Source organism: Carassius gibelio, chromosome A18 (genome assembly GCF_023724105.1).
Source record: "Carassius gibelio isolate Cgi1373 ecotype wild population from Czech Republic chromosome A18, carGib1.2-hapl.c, whole genome shotgun sequence".
NCBI classification, from domain to species: Eukaryota; Metazoa; Chordata; class Actinopteri; order Cypriniformes; family Cyprinidae; genus Carassius; species Carassius gibelio.
The window spans coordinates 17,922,878-17,948,747 of NC_068388.1; the positions used below are offsets into that span (position 1 = coordinate 17,922,878).

The 25,870-nt window shown below is 40.5% G+C and overlaps 1 protein-coding gene across 1 annotated transcript in view; it reads right to left on the bottom strand.

Moving 5' to 3' along the window:
• Positions 1-22,402, bottom strand: part of LOC127933944 (synaptotagmin-9) — a 44,064-nt gene extending 21,662 nt beyond the window's left edge. Inside the window, exons 1-3 of the mRNA XM_052531082.1 lie at positions 21,964-22,402; positions 11,925-12,387; positions 10,892-11,444 (exon numbers count right to left, since the gene is read on the bottom strand). Of these exons, the coding sequence (XP_052387042.1) occupies positions 10,892-11,444; positions 11,925-12,387; positions 21,964-22,111 (1,164 nt within the window). The 5' untranslated portion in view covers positions 22,112-22,402. The remainder of the gene's footprint in view (positions 1-10,891; positions 11,445-11,924; positions 12,388-21,963) is intronic.
• Between the last annotated feature and the right edge of the window lie 3,468 nt (positions 22,403-25,870).

Here is a 25,870-nt window from a genome sequence, read left to right on the forward strand (position 1 = left end):
AGCTTCTTGAAGACGGGCCAATCCCTTCCAAGCAGTACGGCCACCGGCAGGTCCTTCACCAGGCCTACCTCCACCGGCCAGGTGCCCTGGGCGGACGAAATGACCATCTCACGGGCCGGTACTTGGCGAGTGTCTCCGTGCACACAGGTAATCTGTAGGAAGTTTTTCCGGCCGCTTCGAGGGGCGCACAGCCTGAGTCCAACAGGGCCCGGAACCGTCTTCCATCCACCTTCACGTCTGCTTCGGGGGCTCCCGCCGGCACTCGTTGGTGAAGGATGCAGCCTGCCAGCCAGGCTCGCGGACGTGACGGTGGTTCTGCACTTGGCATGGGCTCATCTCGTGGTGGGGGAACCGTCGGCCTGCTGACTGGTCGCACGGTGCCTTCGAGCAGGCGTCACTCCCCGCTGGGATGGACAGCATCTGCCAGCTCGATCGACTCCACTAGTACCTGGACGTCACGTGCGTTCCTCATGCCGACAGCCTGTCGGTGGGCGCAAGGCAGTGCGTGCAGGAGGCGATCGACCACCACTCCTGCTACCTGTGTTGGGGTGGGGTTTCCTTCCAACAGCCAGTGCTGGGCGATGCGGCTGAGTTCGGCCGCTTGGGCAAGGGCTGGCACCCGGGGCTTGTATTCCCACTCGTGAAACTGCTGGGCGGGGCTCACAGGGGAGAGGTCCAGCCTCGCCAGGATCTCTCGCTTAACTTCGACATAACTGTTGGCACTCGTCAGGGGGAGCGAGAAGTAAGACCTCTGTGCTTCACCGGTGAGGAGGGGTGCAGGGGTGCCAGCGCACGTGCCCACTCGTCCTCTGGCCAGCCCTCTCGGTGGGGGGTGTTTTCGAAGGCCTGAAGGAAGGCTTCCACATCGTCATCGGCTGTCATCTTAGGTAACAGACGGGTGGCTTGTGCCCGAGGCTCAGGTAGCAGAACGCGCTGGGCAGCGCGAGTTCATCCTCCGTCCTGCCCAGGCGAGTGGCGAGGTGTTCCGCTATTTGCTGCTGGTGGATGCTAACTTCAGCGAGGCATTGTAAGATGTCCTCCATCGCAGGGACACGCATGTCGCCTTCCGTGGTGCTGGTGACAGAAACAGGGAAAAAGGGAAAAAAATAGGAGTTGGCGCGGTGATCTTGTCGGTGATTCCTCACTGTTCTGCCCGCATTCTCCACCACTGTCACGGGGTGAAGAATCACTCGACAAGGGGTATGTGAAATCAAAAGCCCCGGAGGGTGGATTTATTAAACACAGTGATGCCTGGTGAAAGGTGATGCTCCGCTTTCTGGTGGTCGGTGCTTCCCGTGTGCTCTTCATGCTTTTCTGTGAAGATGATGTCACTAAAACAGTTTTTTGACTAACCTCCGCCCACATGAATTCACAAAAAGGGGGGTGTGGTCTTGTTGCGCTCTCACAGGGAAGAAGGAAGCTGCATTTGTGTCTGTCGCCATGTCGGTGAAACGCTCCATCATCATCTTTGTTTGGCCTTCCCAGGGATGCTGTACTTGGAGATTAACGGTTACAATTTATGTTTAACTCGGTTCCCGAAAATTATAATCCACATGTAAAACTATGTGCAGCACATTTTGCTGAGGACAGCTTGCTGAGGACAACTTCCTCAATCTCTATCAGTTTAATGCCGGATTCGCAAACAAATTATTCTTGAAAGATAGAGCAGTTCCCTCTTTGTCTGGAGAAGGCGTTGTTTATGGACCACAACCGGTAAGTGTATTTTATTATTTAAGTTGGTGCGTTTTAACAGTTTCTGAAACTTATTACACAAAGGGCAATGCTGTTTAGCTTTTTTAACTAGGGCTGTGCAAAAAAAAACGAATGCGATTTGCATGCGCATCTCATCGGTAAAAACGCTCCTGTGATTATAAGTACATCTCCAGCACATGCTCCTGCCCACTTGCTTTTCAAAACTAGTCCAATCGCGTTTGCAGGAGGGCGGCGTGCGCTCAGCTGCTGTCAAATCACAACACAGGAACTGCTGGCACAATCAGAACTCGTTACGTATTTCTGAAGGAGGGACTCTATGAGCAAGGAAGTCATCAGCCCGTTTTTATGACAGTGAAAACAGCGGTATACAGATGTGAATTGTGTGAAAAATAATGTGTTTTTTGACATGCAAAATATGAACACATGTTATATTGCACACTGTAAACACAATCAAAGCTTCAAAAAAGCGGGACCTTTAAGACAAACTCTGTGAAATAAACTGAATCAGTAAAATGTAAAAACTGCCTTACCACAGGCTCTTTGGGAAAACAAATATGCAAATTAAAATCACCTAATATTAAAATCCTCTCAAAATAATTGCAGTTATGAACTCTAAAAATTAATGAATAAACAGTTTGGTCACAGTCTGGTCACTGAACTTCTGTTAATTCACTACCCCCTCATTGTGGACACACTGGCCCACCCATGGCCCAATGTGCTGATCTACACCTTTTCTTCACTCTGGCTGATATCTCCTACTCTGGTCAGGGTGAAAGAACAGATCCTGACTCTGATTTTGATAGCACCCAAGTGGCCCAAATCTTAATGGCTGGCATAGATAGTTCCTCTTCTGTATGCACAGCCATGACCCCACCCATTACACATAGACCTCCTGTCTCAAGCGAATGGGGAAATATACCACCTACCTGAGATGGGCACTCGAGTAAGTGACTCACATTTTTATAGACTTCAGACTCGACCTAAAATGACTCCAGACTTGACTCGACACGAGGAAAAAGACATATAGACTGCAGACTGCATCCACACCCCTACATCCATCTGGACCACAAGCCATAACACCTCACCATGTTAAGTGAACAGCGCTTCTAAACAGTGGAGTGGATCACATAACAAGAACTCTATGAACTGCTATGTTTATCTGCCATATTGGGAGGATCATGTTGTCCTTCCACTCTTGAGTTTAGGGCAGTATTTTGAGTCAACAGTAGTTGTGATTGTGAAAACTGGCACCATTGTATGTCATTCATGCTGCTTTGAGAATAGTAGCTCAGATCATCTTTCTGAGAGATAACTTACAATGCAATATATATATTTTTTTTCTATTCTAAGTATAAAACCCCAAGGGAAACAGGTCGTGGAGATGACAAGAAAACGCAGAGTGGTAAATCTATCAGTTATGTCACTGATTAAACCCACTGTGTATTACTCAATAAAAGAGTCACATTGCTGGGTGATTTTTAAAGTATTATTTTGTATGGTTTAATGGTAACACTATTTTGATGGTCCCTTTTGAACATTCTGTTAACAACAAATAACATTGCACCTTCATGCCTACTAACTCGCATTAGAGTATTAGTAGACTTTATGCTTAATATCTGCTGTTGTGATGGTCTACCAACAGACATTCTACTGACTATAAGTAACTTTGCAAGTACATGTCAACTTATTCTAACCCTACCAGTCTACTAATAAAAAAATTAACATAGTTTCATTTGTAAATGAAAACACAACACACTGATTTCTCATTTATCTTACAATTATGCCAAAAATTTTGACTTCATGATTGTATTTATGCCCATGTGTGATGATAAATAAGTGTATTGTTTTCATTTACAAATTAAACTATGTGAATGATAAGAATGGCATATATTTGTTATATTAGTACTTATGTACTGTCTCACTCTTATCCTGAGTCTACAATAGTCATCTGTATTAAGTCAGCGTCAAGATCAGGTGGTCGACCTGCACCCAGGAATGACCACAACGCATCCCTGAATGCCAGTGGAGACCATGACAACTAGATGAACTCTAGTGTTGGATTTCCAGCAAAGACCTCGACAGCCAGTGGCACAGATTCTTAGCGAAGGCCACAAGTACCAGACATGTCTTCTTCACAGACTCTTATGGCCAATGATGTCAATACGCAATTTGATTCGTGATGCAGATTGGTATAATAATCACACCATGTTTGTTCATTTGTCCAGAGAAAAACTGGTTTCCTGACTGATTCTGGTTTTGATGGAGTTTGGGTTCCCTTTGTCTAGCACCTGTAGACGACATCATCCTCTTTTTTTGTCTTCAAGCCTTGTTTATTCAATTCAATTCAATTCAAGTTTATTTGTATAGCGCTTTTTACAAAACAAATCGTTACAAAGCAACTTTACAGAAAATTATGTTTCTACAATATTTAGTAGTAGCTAGTAGTTTGTGCACATTTGACAGGATTTTTAGAAAAACTAAAAAATAATAATAATACAAGACGTAGTCAGCTAGACGATGAACTATCAATATTATTAATTAAGTTATTATATGATTAAGTCACACATTTAGGAATAATTGTTAGTTCTGTTTGTTCATTCAGGGTTAGCATCATCTGAGGTCCTCTGAGGGTCAGCATCATCTCTTCTCAGGTGTTCTGGATCCAGACTGGAGCTTGTGTAAATCCTAGTTACCACGGGATGTGAATCCCGTGGCAAAACATAGAAACAAAATACAGACATCATTAGCATAGCTGCTGATCCAACAAAGTAAAATTAGTTTAACCCAAGCTAATGAATAAAAATGCACCTTTGATCAGATGCAACTACACTCACAATTAAAAAGATACATTATTCGAATGCTTGGCGAAAGAGATGTGTTTTTAATCTAGATTTAAACAAAGAGAGTGTGTCTGAACCCCGAACATTATCAGGAAGGCTATTCCAGAGTTTGGGAGCCAAATGTGAGAAGGCTCTACCTCCTTTAGTGGACTTTGCTATCCTAGGAACTACCAAAAGTCCAGCGTTTTGTGACCTTAGGGTGCGTGATGGGTTGTAACGTGGTAGAAGGCTAGTTAGGTACGCTGGAGCTAAACCATTTAGGGCCTTATAGGTAAGTAATGATAATTTGTAACTGATGCGGAACTTAATAGGTAGCCAGTGCAGAGACTGTAAAATTGGGGTAATATGATCATATTTTCTTGACCTCGTAAGGACTCTCGCTGCTGCATTTTGGACGACCTGTAGCTTGTTTATTGAAGAAGCAGGACAACCACCTAGAAGTGCATTACAATAGTCCAGTCTAGAGGTCATGAATGCATGAACTAGCTTTTCTGCATCAGAAACAGATAACATGTTTCGTAGCTTGGCAATGTTTCTAAGATGGAAGAATGCAATTTTTGTAACATTGGAAATATGATTTTCAAAAGACAAATTGCTGTCTAATATAACACCCAGATTTCTGACTGTAGAGGAAGTTACAGTACATCCGTCTAGTTGCAGATTGTAATCTACAAGATTCTGTGTAGTGTTTTTTGGTCCAATAATTAATATCTCCGTCTTATCCGAATTTAATTGGAGAAAATTCTTTGTCATCCAATCTTTTACATTTTTAACACAATCTGTTAGCTTAGATAATTGGGAAGTTTCATCTGGTCTCGTTGATATATATAGCTGAGTATCATCAGCATAACAGTGGAAGCTAATTCCGTATTTTCTAATAATATTACCAAGGGGCAACATGTATATTGAAAATAGAAGGGGACCTAGGACGGATCCTTGTGGCACTCCATATTTTACTGATGATAAATGAGATGACTCCCCATTTAAGTAAACAAAATGGTAGCGATCGGACAGGTAGGATCTAAACCATCTTAGAGCCTGCCCTTGAATACCTGTATAGTTTTGTAATCGATCTATGAGTATGTCATGATCTATGGTGTCGAACGCAGCACTAAGATCAAGTAAGACTAGAAATGAGATGCAGCCTTGGTCTGACGCAAGGAGCAGGTCATTTGTAATTTTAACAAGTGCAGTTTCTGTGCTATGGTGGGGCCTAAAACCTGACTGAAATTCTTCATACAGATCATTTTTATGCAGGAAGGTGCTCAATTGAGCAGACACAACTTTTTCTAAAATTTTAGACATAAATGGAAGATTTGAAATAGGCCTATAATTTGCCAGTACACTAGGATCTAGTTTTGGTTTCTTAATAAGAGGCTTGATAACCGCCAGCTTGAATGGTTTTGGGACGTGTCCTAAAGATAACGACGAGTTTATGATATTGAGAAGCGGTTCTTCGGCTACAGGTAACAGCTCTTTCAGTAATTTAGTGGGTACAGGATCTAATAAACATGTTGTTGGTTTAGATACAGTGATAAGTTTATTTAGCTCCTCCTGTCCTATGGTTGTAAAGCACTGCAGTTTATGTTTGGGTGCGATGGATGAAACTGAAGTGTTAGATGCTGTAGAATCTACATTCGCTATTGTATTTCTAATGTTATCTATTTTATCAGTGAAGAAATTCATAAAGTCATTACTATTTAACGTTGGTGGAATATTTGAATCAGGTGGCATCTGGTAATTTGTTAACTTAGCCACTGTGTTAAATAAAAACCTTGGATTGTTTTGGTTATTTTCAATGAGTTTGTGTATATGCTCTGCCCTAGCAGTTTTTAGAGCCTGTCTATAGCTGGACATACTGTTTTTCCATGCAATTCTAAAAACTTCTAAGTTAGTTTTTCTCCATTTGCGTTCAAGACTACGAGTTACTTTCTTGAGAGAGTGAGTATTACTGTTATACCATGGTACAGTACGTTTTTCTCTAACTTTTTTCAATTTGATTGGGGCAACAGCTTCTAATGTATTAGAGAAAATAGTGCCCATGTTGTCAGTAATTTTGTCTAATTCATGTGTATTTTTGGGTATAAATAGCAGTTGAGATAGATCAGGCAGGTTATTTGCGAATCTGTCTTTGGTGGCTGGAACAATAGTTCTGCCCAGACGGTATCGCTGCGACATATAGTTAATATCAGTTATACGCAGCATGCACGATACGAGGAAATGGTCTGTAATATCATCACTTTGAGGTACAATATCTATAGCAGTAAGATCGATGCCATGCGATATAATTAAATCTAGTGTATGATTAAAACGATGAGTGTTTATGAAGCTCGTATGCGTTTGACTCACAAGAGAGAAAGATACGCTCATGTAGCATTCAAAGAACTACTAGAGAAGAGGTCTGTACTTTTTGTTTTTAGAGTTTGCATGAGCGCATTCGGCTCTTGCGGGAGTTGAACAAGCATAATGCAATGCATTTGTGGCAGTTTTTGTTCTAGCCTGATTCTTGAGGGAATTAAGTGTTTGAACAGACTGTTTACGGCTCTCGGAGGAGAGATAGCCATGCTGCAAGATTTGCTTGCATTGAGAATGCCTGATTATCTTTAAGAATTTAGTGCCTCTCACCTGCGTTTCGGGTCTCGCGGCTGCCGAGGCAGTTAATCAGGCCGATCACGAGGATTGTAGGTGGGGCATGGAAGGAATCTGATGAGGAATGCTTTTTTCTTCCAGAATTCATTTTTTTGTGGGTTTCTCTACATTATTAGTCAAGGAGGCTCCTGACTTGGTTTAGCAAGTTTGAGTTGTTAGGCTCTTGTTGAGCCTCATCTGAGCCTCCTCATCCTCTCAGCCCGGGTACGTGTATTAGGTTAGCATGGTGTCTGCTGTGCTGAGCACTCTGCTCCCTAGTATTTTTGTTTACAGTTTTTTCAGGTTGTGAATCTCTCTGTGAGCCTCCCTGATCAGCTGTTCTTGAGCCTGGTAGCTACCCTCCCTTTGAGGGTTCCAATGCTGAGATCACAGTTCCTAGTGCCTTCTCACAGAGCTATGTGGCTGCTAGGTTGTTAGGCTTTTGTAGGCCTCCTTAAGGAGTCACTCTTCAGGTTGAGTTTTCGAGTACTCCCCTTATCTGAGGGCCTTCGTTCCGATTACGTCACTTGGATAGTACTCCTAGCTTAGTACTCTGGCTTCTGATACGTTATGCAGTGTACTCTGCTCCCTAGAGCAACCCTTAGGCAGAACTATTAATATGTAAACTTTATTGTGAGCCTCACTAACTGTGTCTAGCCTTGAGTGTAGTCAGGTCTCCTCTGGTTTTAGAGATGTTATGCTGAGACCCCCACTATTAAGAGCTACCCTACCAAGGTTGAGCAGGGTAGGTTTCCTCTCATTTTAAGAGTCATCCTGTTTAAGCCTCCACTCCCCAGACCAATGCTTAGGAAGTAAAGTACACACGCTGAGCATCTGTGTACTTCCTGAAATCCACATAGTGGTAAGTGCGCATGTGAACACTTTGCACACTTTCCAAAATCCACATAGGTGGTAAGTGTGCAAACTAGCACCTTTGCATAATTTTTAAAATTCCACATAAGTGGCAAGACTCTGCACACTATCTGAAACCCTGTATGGTAAGGTTTAGGCGTATTAGCCTTGTTCCCTTTCTCTGAGTTGGTTAGACCCTGGTACCTTGGGCTCCACTCAATCAGTGTGTCTCTACCAACACACTTTGAAGCATCCCTCCCCTCGGCACGGGGGGTTATGGTGAGCTGGATGCTCCTGTTGACTTCCTCATTCTGCTGAAGCCTCTGCTCTCCAGAGCTCCGCTAGACAGTACTGAAGAATGTAGGCTTCTTTTTTATGAGCCTTGCTGACTGTTTTTAGCACTGAGTGTTGTCAGGCCTCCTCTCGGTTTAGAGAGTCTTTATGCTGAGGCCTCTCCTCTAAAGAGCTCCCCTACCAGGGAAAGCATGTTAGGCTTCCTCTCGTTTCAGAGAGTCATCCTGCTAAAGCCTCCGCTCCCAGGAGCTCCAGCTAGGCAGTAATAGGTGTGTAGGCTCTTCTATTTTCATCCACAATAACTGCCTTTGACACTGAGTGGGGCTAGGTCTCCTCTCATTTTAGATCGTCGTTATGCTGAGGCCTCCACTCTTAAGAGCTCAAACTAGGATTGAGTGTGTAGTTTTCCTCTCATTTAAGAGAGTCATTCTGCTTAAGCCTCTGCTCTCCATAGCCCTGCTTGGACAGTACTATTGGTAGGTAGGCTCCTCTTCTTTTTGTGAGCCTCGATAACGGTCTTTAGCGCTGATTGTAGTCAGGTCTCCACTTAGTGCTGGGCGGTTTGACCAAAAATAAAAAATAAATTATACCAGTCTGCTACTGATCCGCATCTGTTTAGTCCACACACATAACATTTGTTAATTGTTTTGATTTCATATCATGTAAAAAAATTATATATATATATATATATATATATATATATATATATATATATATATATATACTTTTTTTCAGCATTGTTAGTCTTTTATCACAGAACAGTAACAATCTTTCATAGTTATAGACATTAGTTTAAACTCAATAAATATATACAACACATTATTCACGCATTTGACTTCTAGGTTTGTATAATAAGCTGCTCAAGCAAGCTGCAAAACATTTGAACACAATAATCAGCCTACTTTTCTCGTTAAAATATTTAAAATTAAAACACCACAGACAGAAACAATCTCGTTCTTTTGCATTTGTAGGCTTTAATTAGTATACATTTATTTTGCATTTCCATGTCAATCCATGTTAATTTTTCCCGTGAACAATGTGCTTTCACTTTAATTCAGTGCGTGCAGCACAGCAAAAATAGACTCGGTACGTAAATGGCTGCACTGCTGCAGACGCATCGCTCCTGGAACGCACTGACGGACCGTCACCGCGTGCAGTATGAATGCTGGAATCCGTTAACATGTGTCACGACCGGCTCAAAGCCGTGACAAATGGGAAGGAGGACATAGTCAAGTTGGTATGTTGCAACAAAGATATTTATTAATATAAATAAAGAACATAAAATAAGAAATCAACAAACCAAAACACGATTCCTTCAAACAAACGAATGCTCCAAGCATCCAACAGAACAGAGTTAAACTAATCATAACCTTAAAATAGCCAAAGCAAAACCAAACAACCGGGAGTTCACACTCCACACCAAACAGAGCTGAAACTATATAGGGAAGGAACAGGTGTACACAATTCCGTTGACGAGCCTTCCAACCACGCCCACTGACCGGTCTAAGTGGAAGTAACGAGGGACTCGTCACACATGGGAGCGTAAAAAAAAAATGCAATGCATACGCATACGCACTGTAGACGGAGTATGTGTGAAACAGGCGTTATAACATAACAATAGAGCACTACTGAGTTTACCCTCACCACGACTCGCAGTCGCTGCTTAGAAGTGCAACATTGTAAAGGGTCCGTCTGAAACAGTGTCGCGAGGCCGCGGCACAGCATAACGTTCGTTCCGAACGTCGAGTAATCAAATACATCAGTATAGTAGTATATAAAAAATTATATTGTAATGAAAATATACACCGGTTTTCAGTATGAAGTGGTTTACCGCCCAGAGAGTCGCTGTTTGAGAACTCCACTCTTAGAGCTCCAGACTCTGGGGGTGATTTAGTCTTTGATGATTGAAGCTTGAGCCCGCCGAAAAGCATGGTGGCATTGGTATATCGTTCCCAAAGCGACCTCTAGAGGACACAACGTGGAGTTTCCTTTTGAAAGGGAGCGTGTAAGGTTACGCATGTAACCATGGTTCCCTGAGAATAGGGTACGAGACGCTGCATCTCTGTGCCATGCTTCGGTATCATGACTGTCTCTTAGAAAAAAAAGAGGATGATGTGTTCTACATGTTACCTTTTATATCCGCAGTCACTCATTTGCTTATGTCATAGGCTTCCACCTGCCAATGTCAAGTTCATTGTAGTTATTTCATTCTTGCTTCAGACACCAGCCACACTGACACCATTCCCATAGCACCCTCTAGAGGAAGCAGTTTCTCTTTCCCTATTCTCAGTGAACCATGGTTACATGTGCAACCTGAGACATTCCTTGCCATTGCTACCTTTGGCTTGCTTGGTTGGGGAGACTTAATATTCAGCAATATTTCTGACTTGACTGCACTGACACCATTAAGATAAGACCTGATCTGGCCTGGATGATGACATTACAGTTTTGAATCTCTCAATTGACTCTTAAATGTTTTGAGGTCTATTTGCATTCAGACTCATTCTGATCTTATTCTTATTATAGAATTTACCTTTAAACAGAAATATGAAAAATCTACTCACCGAAGACACATACTGGATATCCCTGCAGAGTTTTGTCTCCCTAGGAAAGTCTACTAGATCCAGAAAATTGTCAACCACCACCTGCCCAATAATATCGTGGCGTGAAAAACGATCAAAGTCATAGACGCTGAAGTGCAACTTCCTTGTTGGCAGGTCTGCATACGCCACAGGGAAGAGGAAGACCTCATCAAATACAGGGTTTAAAGTCTTACGATGCACCTTGGTCTGGTGCTTTGTTTTGCGGTCTGGGAGAAGGTAGATTTTTACATATGGGTCAGAGGTTCCGGAAAAGTCCTTGGCAGGGAGGTCTTGTGCTCGGTGCATTTTGACAATGAGCTGCTCTAGGTCACAGTCATATTTAAGAATAAAGTGGAGGCGTCCACAGCTGCCCACATGACTGTTTCGGTTGTCCTCATCATCTAGAGATCGTTGTTTGTAGAGTTCTGGTTTTAGCTGGCCCAGACTCATGCCAGTCAAAGAGTCCTGCCTCTGGAACTGGGTTACTGTGAAGTCAGGGTTTGACTGATTAATCTGACGACGAATGGAACTTTGCCTGTTGACATATAGTGGGAGTTAAAGACAATAATACTGGATATGAGTAAAATAAAATTAAAAACAATATCTCTTACCAAATAAATCCTTTCAGGCAAACCTTTGATACACCATCATAAAAAAGCCAAATTAAGGATAAAGGAATAAAATAATCCTCTAACAGATCAGAACCAGAATTGAAATCTGTTTTATAGTGACACTTTGCCAATGTAAAAGGTATTAATTATCATCTTATTTTGTGTTTCATAATAAATAAACTCATCCAGGTTTGGATCAAGTGAAGGGTGAGTAAATTATGACAGAATTTGCATTTTAGGTGAACTGCCCCTTTAATTCGTTAACAAGATGGCATGGGAAGTCATGGCCCAATGGTTAGAAATTCACACACACTGGTAGACATCAAACTGACCTCTCAGCCTGTCCTACTGTTGAGAGACTAACGTTTTACCAGAACATATTAAATTATAGAAGGTTGACTTACCTGACACATGTCGAGGAGAGTTCTGTGATTTGCCTCTGCGTTCGTAAGTTGCCATGGACACCATTTTCTTGAGTCTTAGACTCCACCTCCAGCGGAATATCAGGTGAAGTGTGGCTTATTTTGAGAGCTGCCTCGTGCACTGGCATTGCAGGAGGAGATCCTGGAACTTCCGGCGAGACTGGAGTGACCAGCAAAGTAGTCTCTTTTATCACTGAACTTTGAGTAATACTCCGGCGGTCAAGGGTGGCGTCCACCTTGGTATAGATGGGACGGGGTAGAAGGGGCGGAGGAGGAGGATGAGGATGTTGATGAGGGGAGTCGGCATGACCCTCCTTGGTGCCTGGAGAGAGGCCTTGCTCGCGCCATGGGATCCAGCACAGTTTCCATGAAACGAAGATAGAGACACCAAACAGGGCCAGACCACAAGCAGTCACCACCAATGACAGCAGACTAATGGATATTTCTAAGAGAAAGGATTGAGTGCATACAAAAAGAGAGTGAGACAAAAATATAGGCCTTTCAGTCCTGTACACACTATTCAGATTTGATGAAAATCTGGTTGTCACTACCAAGAAAAAAAAAGGAAAAAAAAGAAAGAATTGTTTGTAGAATGCAGTTGTTCCTGTCATAAAGAAGTCTGTGTGTACACAATGGAACATATGCATTTTGCTGAAGTTTCAAAGTGGCAAGTAAAAAAAATAAAAAATAAAAGATGTAACAATGCCTTACAAGTAATCTATCGAGCTATCTATACTATACATAATACATATGACGTTAGGTACGTTTCAATTTTCTTATAAATAAAACTGTGTATAATATCACACAGTGCCACGGGTCCACTACTGTGGAGTGAGGAGCCAGGAATGGAGGTAGACGAGGAGTAAATCAATCCACAGAAGCTTAATGATCACAAGGAACAATGAAAACTCACAAAGCACATGTAGACATAACAATACTGGATGCCAAAATGAATTACAGGGAACTCTATATAAAATTGTGACAGGATCAGGAAATTATGAGACACAGCCCTGATCAATGGAAAATAAATGGGGAACACCTGGAAAAAAAAAATCAACAAAATTAAGACAGGATCAGGAAACTTATCAAATATGAGAGTAGGAAGACACATGGGGAGCAAAACACACACAAAACACGGAACAAAGTCAGACATTACTCCCCCCTCCCAGAAGGTGCATCCTCGTGCCACACAACATCCAACGGGAAGGGTGGGTGTGTGCTCTTGAGGTCTCCCAAGACATACATGGTATGGCAGGTTTCCAGAGCAATACCCGTTCACGGTGCTATGGTAGATCAAGACACTCAGGAGGCCATGGCAGATCTGGCAGTTTGGTGCGCCATGGTGGATTTGGCCATTCGGGAGTCATGGAGCATCAGGAGACTTGGGAGGCCATGGCGGATCAGGAGGCTCGAAGAGCAATGGCGGATCTGGCAGCCCAGGTTGCCACGCCGCAGCAGGTAGTTCACGAGGCCAAGGCAAAGCAGCCTCTGAGGCCGTGGCCCCATCCCCCGTTCCCACGGCTGGAACACCTTCATCCCCCTACCCGAATATTTGGGGACAATTATGGGGCTGAACTCGGGGACTGGAGCCCTCCCTGGGCTTAACAGGGGAATCAGGAACCAAGATTAATGTATCATAATCAAGTGAGTACTGGAAAAAGTGGTACCTGTGCATCCCTACTTAAAACTGTATCATCTGTGCCTGTGGCAAGTTGAACATTTACAGCTGATGAAGGAAGTTCAACCTCTGCTGAGCCTTTTTCACAATAGAGTCAATGTGAATATCCCACTTCAGGTACTGAGAGATGGTTGTGCCCAGGAACCTGAACCTGATCAGCTCTAGTGCTGATAGTGTGTGTGTTGGATGTGAGTTTCCCCAGCCTCACTAGCTGCTGCCTGTATGTCAGGAAGCTGATGATCCACTGAGAGATGGAGGTGGGCACAGAGAGTTGTGTGAGTTTATTCTGAAGGGTGTCCGGGATGATGGTGTTGAAAGCAGAAGTGAAGTCCACAAACAAGATCCTTGCATAAGTCCCTGGTGTAGTGCAATCCCATATTGACTGCATCATCCTCAGACCTGTTTGCTCAGTAAGCAAACTGCAGGTTTGTCTTTCAAGTAGTGCCAACATTTCTTAAATGACGTCATGACCATGTATGTTAAAGCAACAGGTCTCTAGTCATTAAGTCCTATGATTTTTGGGTTATTTGGTGCAGGGATAATAGTGGAACATTTGAAGCAGGAGGGAACTTCACACAGCTCCATGGATCTGTTGCAGATCAATGAGAAGATGGATGATAGCTGGACAGTAAAGGCTTTGAGGTAGGCTGGAGAGACACCATCTGGGCCTTTGGCTTTCCTTATCTTCTGCTTCCTGAAGACTTTGCACACATCCTCTTCATAGATCTTGAGTACAGGCTGAGAAACAGTAGGGGGAGGGAGGGGGATGGTGTTGATGGTTGTGCTGTGAGATGGTCAGAGCAGGTGTGGGTTGTCAGACCAGGTTTTTGCTTTTAAAACAGCAGTAAAAAATTGTCAGGTCTTCAGCCAGTTGTTGACTGGCCTCAGTGCTGGAGGATGGGGTCACTGACTACACTGATGTAGAGTCATTACTTGAAAGCTGTTTAGATTTTCAGAGTAGTTTAACTTTCCCACTCGTATCTCCCTATTCAGTGTGTTTTTGGCCTGTTTGTACAAGTCTTTGTTCCCACTCCTGTAGGTGTCCTCTTTGGCCTGGCGAAGCTGTTTGAATTTTGCACTGAACCAAGGTTTGTCGTTGTTAACTGTTAAATAAGTCCTGGTGGGAACACACATGTCCTCACAGAAAATGATGTAGGATGTCACAGTGTCAGTAAGCTCATCCAGGTCAGTAGCTGCAGCCTCAAAAACACTCCATTCAGTAAGTCCAAAGCAGGCTTGTAAATCTTGCTCTGCTTCAGCAGTCCATCTCTTTATAGTTTTTACTACAGGCTTAGCAGATTTGAGTTTCTGCCAGTAGGCTGGTGCCATGTGGTATGCAGCCTTTAAAACAGTGTAGCAGTGGTCCAGTATGTTGCTGTATATGGTGGGGCATGTGATGTTCTGTCTACATTTAGGCAGTTCACAGGTGAGATTGGCTTTGTTGTTATGTGTGTGTGATCTGATCGGCCAACAGTTCTAGTGTGGTGCTCTCTCACACATCAGGAGGAATGTACAGACTCACCAGAAAACTGAGTTAAAAGGTTTACAGTTAATGAAGAGGGCTTCCAAATTTGGACAACACATCTTGTTTAAAACTGTTATATCTGTAAAAATGTCCAATAAAAAATCTAAATGCTGATCAGGAAAATATTGCTTAAGACTTTTATCACAAGAATGGTATATTCACTCCATTCATTCACAGCCATTCGGTATGAACATGTTTGAGCAGCCACTCAAAAATTAAAGAGTCATTTAATGTTCTTGAATGAAGAAAGAGGCTATAAATCTCCTGTCAAATACTACCTTTTACTCAAATCTCTCATATAGACATTATAGTAGTATCTTCACCTGTTTTACTTTGATAACCACTTCCTTTCCATTTGTAAAGTGTCCTGTTCCGATTTCCAGATCTCATCTGCCTTGCTTCCTTCATTAATGCAGCCCCTATTGAGCACACTGTATTGCACTGACCCCTAACTGAATGCCTATTCTAAGCCACTGCAGTTAGAAACACTGCTATTGTCCCTGTAATGATTGGCCTTAACCACCAGTCACTCTAATGAAATCGCTGATCTTTAATTAAAACCAGGAATTTAAGTTAATTACAGTATGAGTAAGCAGTATAAAGGGAACCCTCACACAGTTCACTCAAAGCAGGTGATATGTTTACTTAGGATGGACAAAATGGGTAGTCCATGCAACCACGACATAACCATGACATGCAAGCCCCTTTAATAATTTTCTCAGGAAGTCAGGAATCAGTCCAAACACCCTTATTGTTTTTTTTTTTCTTTTTACCCCATTTTAATAAAAGTTGAGTTATGAATAATAATAAAAAATATATCAATTTATTCACAGTACACAACTGATGAATTACACAGTAAGAAAGAATATATATATATATATATATATATATATATATATATATATATATATATATATATATATATGGTGCTGGTCATATAATTATAATATAATCAAAAAGTTGATTTATTTCACTAATTCCATTCAAAAAGTGAAACTTATATATTATATTCATACATTACACACAGACTGATATATTTCAAATGTTTATTTCTTTAATTTTGATGTTTATAACTTAAATCTAAGGAAAATCCCAAATTCAGTATCTCAGAAATTTTGAATATTGTGAAAAGACACCTATTATTAAAGACACCTAGTGCCACACTCTAATCAGCTTATCAACTCAAAACACCTGCAAAGCCTTTAAATGCTCTCTAAGTCTAGTTCTGTAGGCTACACAATCATGAGGAATACTGCTGACTTGACAGTTGCCCAAAAGATGACCATTGAACACATTGCACAAGGAGGGCAAGACAAACAATGTTATTGCAAAAGAGGCTTGCTGTTCACAGAGCTCTATGTCCAAGCACATTAATAGAGAGGTGAAGGGAAGGAAAAGATGTGGTAGAAAAAAAGTGTACAAGCAGAGCTAAAGGCCAGTATCAGATCAACCTGGGCTCTCATAACACCTGAGTAGTGCCACATACTGATTGCCTCCATGGCCACGCCACATTGCTGCAGTAATTTAGGTAAATGGAGCCCCAACTAAGTATTGAGGGCTGTACATGCTCATACTTTTCATTTTCATACTTTTCAGTTGGCCAATATTTAAAAAAAATCTTTCTTTGTATTGGTCTTAAGTTATATTTTAATTTTCAAAGATACTAAATATGGAATTTTTCTTAGTTGTCGGTTTTAACCATCAAAATTAAAAGATATAAACATTTGAAATGTATCAGTCTGTGTGTAATAGTTGAATACAATATACAAGTTCCACTATTTGAATGGAATTATTGAAATAAATCAACTTTTTGATGATATTCTGATTATATGACCAGCACCTGTATATATATATATATATATATATATATATATATATATATATATATATATATATATATATATATTTATATATTTATATATATATATATATTTATTTATATATATATATATGTATATATATATATATATATATATATATATATATATATATATATATATATATATACAGGTGCTGGTCATATGCAGTTTTTTTCAATCGCTAACAAGCACTTAACCATACTTCAGATACTTTTTCTAAACTCTTAACACAGACTCACACCTACAAAACACAATTGGCCAAATGGATAATTTTCTTCTCAAAAACACATTTTGTTAAATATATACTAAATCTTCATTTCAAAATAGAACGCATCTTTCTCTGCACACACCAACTTTACCAAAACACTGGAAATCTGGCTCAAAATTAATTTATTCTGTCAAAGAATAACACTTGTTTTCACCTCAAAAGGTACATGCAGTCAATCAAAGTACACCAGGTTTCAAAATACTGGCTATTGTTGACATTAGAAAAACTGCATAGACTTTTATGTTTCAGTTTTACAGGTATTTGCATGCAAAACATGCAATTCACAGTTTTACACTAAATTTCTTGGTTAGGAACTGCATGTCCAAATGTACAGTAATGTTCACATTCAAAAGCATTCCAGTAAAAATAAAAATAAAAATCTCTCACTTCTCCTGCTCCTCTCACTGCTCCTGCTCCTCTCACTGCTCCTCTCACTGCTCCTGTTCCTCTCACTGCTCCTCTCACTGCTCCTGCTCCTCTCACTGCTCCTCTCACTGATCCTGCTCTTCTCACTGCTCCTGCTCCTCTCACTGCTCCTGTTCCTCTCACTGCTCCTCTCACTGCTCCTCTCACTCCTCCTGCTCCTCTCACTGCTCCTGCTCCTCTCACTGCTCCTCTCACTGATCCTGCTCCTCTCACTGCTCCTGTTCCTCTCACTGCTCCTCTCACTGCTCCTCTCACTCCTCCTGCTCCTCTCACTGCTCCTGCTCCTCTCACTGCTCCCCTCACTGCTCCTGTTCCTCTCACTGCTCCACTCACTGCTCCTGCTCCTCTCACTGCTCCTGCTCCTCTCACTGCTCCCCTCACTGCTCCTGTTCCTCTCACTGCTCCTCTCACTCCTCCTGCTCCCCTCACTGCTCCTGTTCCTCTCACTGCTCCTCTCACTCCTCCTGCTAATCCCACTGCTCCTGCTCCTCTCACTGCTCCTGCTCCTCTCACTGCTCCTCTCACTCCTCCTGCTCCTCTCACTGCTCCTGCTCTTCTCACTGCTCCTGCTCCTCTCACTGCTCCTGCTCCTCTCACTGCTCCTCTCACTCCTCCTGCTCCTCTCACTGCTCCTCTCACTGCTCCTGCTCTTCTCACTGCTCCTCTCACTCCTCCTGCTCTTCTCACTGCTCCTGCTCCTCTCACTGCTCCTGCTCCTCCCACTGCTCCTGCTCTTCTCACTGCTCCTGCTCCTCTCACTGCTCCCCTCACTGCTCTTGCTCCTCTCACTGCTCCTCTCACTGATCCTGCTCTTCTCACTGCTCCTGCTCCTCTCACTGCTCCTGCTCCTCTCACTGCTCCTGCTCCTCTCACTGATCCTGCTCTTCTCACTGCTCCTGCTCTTCTCACTGCTCCTGCTCTTCTCACTGCTCCTGCTCCTCTCACTGCTCCCCTCACTGCTCCTGTTCCTCTCACTGCTCCTCTCACTGCTCCTGCTCCTCTCACTGCTCCTGCATCTCTCACTGCTCCTCTCACTCCTCCTGCTCCTCTCACTGCTCCTCTCACTGCTCCTGTTCCTCTCACTGGGCCTGCTCTTACTCTTCCTCGTCCATACATTACAGTGTTTGTCTTTTTCTGTTTCTGTTTCCAAAAATATCACTCTTCAAAGTCCTCCTTTTATTGTATAAGTGTCAATGTAATAGAAAAAAATAACCCCTGCCATTGAGTCTAAGCCAGATTGGAATCAGATGTGGTTGGCCCAATTTACACAACATAAATCAGCTAAGATATATTGTTTTTGAACTGATATCATTGCAGAAGCAGATGTTTTTATACTGTATCTAAGTTTGGAACATAGTTTTTGCTATTGTGGGATGTTGTGTATTAACATTTGTAAATACTACAAAAACGATCCATAATTTTGTTGGGAGGTCTAGCTTGTCTGTTCAGAAAATGTAAGCATTGTGCAAATGTGTTCAATGACTCCATATTGTGTGAAAACGACATGAAATGTGTGAATGGTATGGCCACAATAGACAGATGCTGTGCTAATTGTGTTTAGAGTTTTGGAAATGTGACAACTGCTTGGACAAATGCTTGTTAGTGACTGAAAAAAAAAAAAAAAACTGTAATATATAATATATATGGGTGCTGGTCAAATAATTAGTACCATTGGCAGTCCTTTCACGTCCATCAGCCCAAGAGTTGAAACAGCACTTCATCTCTTCACCTATACTCCATCACCCCAACCCTTCACTCCTGTTTGTGGTTGAGATGGACGCCTTCAGTACCAGGTTGGGTGCGATTCAATCACAGTGCCAGGGTACAATGTCTAATTTGTACCCATGTGCTTTCTATTCCAGAAAACTGAATGCTGCTGAACGTAACTATGATGTTGGGGACAGAGAATTGTTGGCGATGAAAGCTGCATTTGAGGATAGAAGACATTGGCTTGAGGGTGCAAACTACCCCTTTACAGTACTAACTGATCACAAGAACCTTGAATATCTTCGCACAGCAAAGAGACTCAATCCCAGACAGGCAAGATGGTCACTCTTCTTCACTTGCTTCACCTTCACTGTCACCTATCATCCTGGTTAAAAGAATACCAACAGTTTGAGGAGGATTTAACCCCTGCTAATCCTGAGGCCATTATGTCCTTTCAAGTCTCTGTAGCACTCATTCAATGGGATCTCATGACCCAAATCCAACAACAGAATGGGAATGTGGGGGATTGGATTGGGGCTCTGTCATAAGGCTGTACGATTGTTTATACACTAAAATAAAAATTTCCTCACCATTTGCAAAATTCTACTCCAATGAGCAAAACACCTCCACAGATTTGCACAACATTACACACAATGTCTGCTTCACCCTTTTTCACACATCGAAGCATCCTGGGCCTCCATAACACCTCAGCAGTGCCACAGGCTGATTGCCTCCATGCCACGCCGCATTGAAGCAGTCATTTCTGCAAAAGGATTCCCGACCAAGTATTGAGTGCATAACTGAACATAATTATTTGAAGGTTGACTTTTTTTGTATTAAAAACACTTTTGTTTTATTGGTCGGATGAAATATGCTAATTTTTTGAGATAGGAATTTTGGGTTTTCATGAGTTGTATGCCAAAATCATCAGTATTAAAACAATAAAAGACCTGAAATATGTATTTATGTATGTATATGTAATTCTATTTTTTTTTTAGAAGCACTGCTCTTGTTACTCAATATTTTCCCTTGTGTAATCAAGCCCACTCTTAAAAAAAATAAATTATAATAAGTTGATAATCTCTCCTCCAAAAAAAAAAAAAAAAAAAAAAAAAAAAACGTTTTCATGGCATTCAAAGAAAGGTGACCATTTCGGCACAGTGAGACACTGGATAATGATTGTTTTGCTTCTTCTTTTTTCACTCCGGCTTCATGCTGCTGATTTTCTAATTATAGTTTACACAGCCACTTGGTCTGAATGTCTTGATTTCCCATGGAGCTCCCATATTGGCGTATAACTGGTCAAGTGCATCTATTTGCTTATTTAATCACATCCAAGGTATTTGGGAAGCATAAAATACATTACTGTTGAATTTCTGCTGAAAATATTAAGGGAACCATCTAAAACTGAAAAATAATTGTTTGTCAGATAACCTTAGCATCTTGCCAGAGCTGTGGCACATGTACATACTCAGGGCATATAAAAGCTGTTGTCTAGCCAAGATAATGACGCCCAATCATCCTTTCTCTATCCTACTTTCCTCTCTGCACTATGCTGACCTATAAACAAAAGTGAAAAATAAATAAATACTGAAGAAACTTGCCATTTGGCTGGTTACATCATATCTACATGTGGCAGAGGTTGTACAGTACTATGTCATTGGGTGTGATAATATATTGACCAACTGTTCAACCACCAAACAAATTGCAAATGTGTGCATGAATGTATGAAAAAAAAAAGAAAAATAGTAAAAAAAAACAAACAAAAAACAAAGAAAAGCTGTCAATGCAGCCATGGAGGCATGGGTTGTGAAAGTGCAAGTGAGATGCCGATATAGCTTCTAATCTTGAGCTGGTGTGCTTCTATTGGGGGAGGGGATTCCATTTTGGCTTACATATTAGCTTGATGACTGTTAGATCTGATCTAACTTACCCCGTCATACAGTTAAGACATGTTTCAAAATAGTAGTATTGTCCTATGCAGAGGGCAATGCAGTTAAGAAGGTTTGGAAATCCAGACTAATGATGACATATATTCAGAAAATCTGGAATTTCCATATCACAGAGTTCCTCTAAGGATCATGCAAGAATGAAATATGGTTCTGATGCATACAGTATATTGCAACTGTTAATAAATAAATAAATAAATAAATAGGCCTATTACAAACGGTTTATTTATTAATCTTATTATATTTTTGTTAATTTAATTAGTCACATTATATATATATATATATATATATATATATATATATATATATATATATATATATATATATATATATATAACAGTATTTGAGTCTATACACCAAACTGAATCAACACCAAATATCACGACAAGTAAAGTATATCACAGTGAATGCAATCGACATTCCTCACATCTTGAGGATAAAAACTGAATACATTGTTGAGCAACAAGTCAATACTGAATCTAATTAAAAAGAATCGACTATGTAAAAATACAAACGAAGTTGCGATAGTACTTTATTATTTTCACATAGCTCCTGATCCTGATGGGGAAAAAAGCGCATGCAACCGTTTCGTGCAGGAGTGTCGCCTACCTGAGTCCGAATTCCTCGGCCTTGCAAGGTCTCGGAAATAATAAATGAAATCCAAACAGTTTTCATTCTGAACCTCCCCCTTAGAACAAAGATCCGATAAGAGTTCTAGCGCTTTTTGACAAATCTCGTCCTCTCTGTCGACAGGCATTTCCCACCAGCATCCTTCTGGATTGTGGAGCTTCTAAAGCGCAATTCCCCCACAGAGAAACATCATCTCGCGGACAGTATCCCACTCTCACGGACAAATCTGACTTTATTTAACGTGGAGATGCCTCCGTCTTTTTTTATAATTAGTGGTATTATTATTATTCGCAGTTTGGACACGGTGAAGTTCTTGCGTGATGGCAAGCCAAGTCGCGACGCGAGTGGAGTCAGCAATCAAAAGCCACCGGTTGAGTCTTCACACACACGCGTGAACTAAAGTGTGTCGCTGTCCACGCTCGACGTGGTGCTGAAGAAAGTGCGCATGCTCACAGCCTTAAAGTCACGTAATTACTGATCACGCTTACTTATTTAAACAACGGTTAAGAATCAATTTATATAACGAAGCCAGGAACTACAGTTTTCACACATAAATCTGTGGTGTAACCAATTTTGTATTTATTATTATTATTATTATTATTTTTTTTTTTTTACAGTAGTAATAATTACTGGAGGTACTATGAGGTGTGAAGTACATAGAGCGTGGCTGTCATGTTTGTTTATTTATAGAACATTTTCTCAAAGCTAGTGAAAAGCTTGGCAATATGTTCTATCTTGGTGGTGTTTGCCTTCATCTGGCAGGATGTTGTGGTGATTTGCATTAATTAATGAGAAACTCTTGGTTGACGGTCTGGGAATGTATTAAATATCAATATGAGTGGCCACACGGATGTAAAACAATGTAAAATAAATTAAACATTTGACTTATTTAACGGATTCATTTTGCAGATAATTGACACAGATATAGTTTATCAGCATTTTCTAGAATCGTATAAGGCAATGTAAATTATGAACTAACCACTTAAACTCTAGAAGCTGGGCTTTTAAATATTTAAACAAGTTTGATATAATTGTGTGTTTGTGTGCATGTGTGTGTGTGTGTGTGTGTGTTTCAGTTTATAGATTTAACATTCAGCTAGCTTTTGATTTATGTGTAGAAAAAAAAGAAAACTATAAAATTCTCAGTCCCAGTATATTTAAGACAACATCGATTAAAATACTGTGCCAAAGTCAAACCTCTTTTTCTTCTTGTCACCCGCAGTCTGCATTTTCCAAAAGACTTTCTTGAAGTGACAGTGGGTTGTATAAGCCCAGTATGTACAGAACTGCACAGATCTTGTCCAGGACCAATAATGAAGATACATGTACCTTGTTGGAGAGTAACGTCTGAGCCTTCATTACATGCTCCATTTAAAAGAGAATACATAATATATAGTTATACTGAGGTCATCTTTACAGATGCAAATTTTGGAATAAAAAACAATAAACCTACAAGAGAACAAATTATAAATTGTATGTTGCTGACTCCAGTGTCATATGATAGCTTTGTGTGAGGAATATGTTATAAATACAAGTCAACACAAGCCTCATTTGAAAATTCAAAACTAGCCAAAAGCCTGTGAATGTTTGGACTAGCCTTTGAAACAAAATAATATACTTTAAAGTAAATGCTGTTTTTACTATTAATTGCAATCACCTGATGCATACTTCAGGTTTTAATATCAGATATTATTCTTATGAGTATTGCAACTGTTTATCCCATTCATAAACAGCACCGATGACACTGGGTCAAATACAGTTTTGACAGTTCAGAGCCACCATACAAGTGAACACCAAAATCCAGAATGGCGATTGTCAAGTGGTCTTTTATTTAATTACACCCCACTATATTTCCATAATATATAATGCAAGTTAGTTGATATACTGTACACATAGGATATGATAAAATCTGAAATAGAGGACATCTTTGTTTGTCAAAGCATTTAGCTTTGAAATGGTTGGTTAAAAATTACACAAATGGAAAGCTGAGAATCTCAGTGAAGGAACCCAATAACCCATGTTAATGGCAAGAAAATTCCATATCCGTTCAATAAAGAAGACAGTTTAGCTTTAATAAATTATTGTATTCATAAAAACAGTATTGCAAACTAAACTGATTATAAATAGATTTGTATTTATTATTATTATTATTATTATTATTATTATTATTTTACAAATATCAACAATATATTATGCTAATTAGTATTGCAACTAGTATTTGTTTATTTGGTTCATAAACAGCATTAATGCCATAGGATATAATATACTCCCACCATCTATCTATTCAGGCTACTACTACTAAAGAAACCAAAGGTATTTTAACAGTGTAATATTGCTTCACAGAATGTCACTCCGGGATAAATCCCAGGTTACTGTATCTTATGACTATGTATAGAATTTAATATATTCTTAATTGGTGTGGTGATGTTGTCTCATCAAGTTTAATATGTAAGAGATTTTAAAGAGATGTTTAATAAACACTGAGACTCAGATGCACAATAAAAGCAAGATTGCAGAGAACACATTTCCCTGATGAAGGATTGTAGTCTCATTCATAAGGTGTAGTGTATAAACCTTGAGAGATATTCAGGAATGTCAGTCAACTCAAATAATGAATCATACACAATGGACTAGTTATGTGTCCACTGTGCTTCCCTGTCTATGGCCGAGACAATAGAATGGACTAATATTTCACAATATAAAACCATACATTAAAATAACCCAAATTCATATCAAGATTTATCTAAATCAGAGTGTTGCTTTTAAAAAAAAATTGACTAAGAGAACATTTTTACATTGTGAAATCAATAAATATATAAATATAATAAAGTCCCCATTTAATAAAAATGTAAAGTTTTTTGGGTGTTAGTATCAATATGTTAGTCTTAAGGTTATCTAGTGTTCGGTGCTCAATTTTTATAATTATTATAATTATGGCAGATCACTGTATAGTTAAGTATTTATTTAAGAATCTGGCTATACGTATCTGCCTATTAAACACATTTTGAAAATGGACCCTTTCTTGAAAATGGCTGCTTTCTCTTCAGTGGAGTGCAGCCTAACCCTCCCCAAGGCCTGTCAACACCATGATCAGACCCCCAGCTGAGGGCTGACAGAAGTGGAGCTGCCAACCCTGTCAGTGGTAGGTTCCTCATGAGTGTTGTAGGTTACTGCACCTGTTAACCTTGCTGCTCACTCTTTGGGGATAATGTTCACACATCTGGTTGTGTGTGTGTGATGTGACAGTGTCAGTGGCTCTGACAGCTTGTTTCATAGCAACAATCACTGCAGCCTTGATGAATACTTGCAAAGGCTTTATTCTATACAGATATCCCTAGCCTTGACATATAGCTTGTTACATCAAATCTGTTTGTGCAATGCTGTCTTTCATGATGCAAGCAGCTCTCAAGAGTCACAAAATGCCACATCATTACGTTTACTGAATTGCAGTTTGTCCTTTTTTTCACAAAAACATTATGCTCAAAAGTATAAGATCTGTCTGGAGCTATTCAGCCAAGCAAAGATAGTCTCGACAAAGTCCTAAAGAAAAACATAAGGAAGAGCTACCAGCCTCTATTGAACCACTGAAATGGATTTCATTCAAATACTTGAGCACTCTGTTGGTCACTGATATAATTTATTGAGCATTTTCGTGTAAGTGTCTAAGTAAATATATGTACTGAATCAGATAAAAACTAAATCCAGCCACTGATAAAAGCCCTCAAAGGACCCTGCAAGGACTCGTAGCATGGTGATGTATGGGGAAAAAAGACGAGTCTGTCCTGTGGCAGTTCTGCAGACATAGTGTTCACTGACCAAATAATATGCAGAAGAGATTTATGTCATTAAAGACATTTCATCCACATATTATCACCATTTATTTATT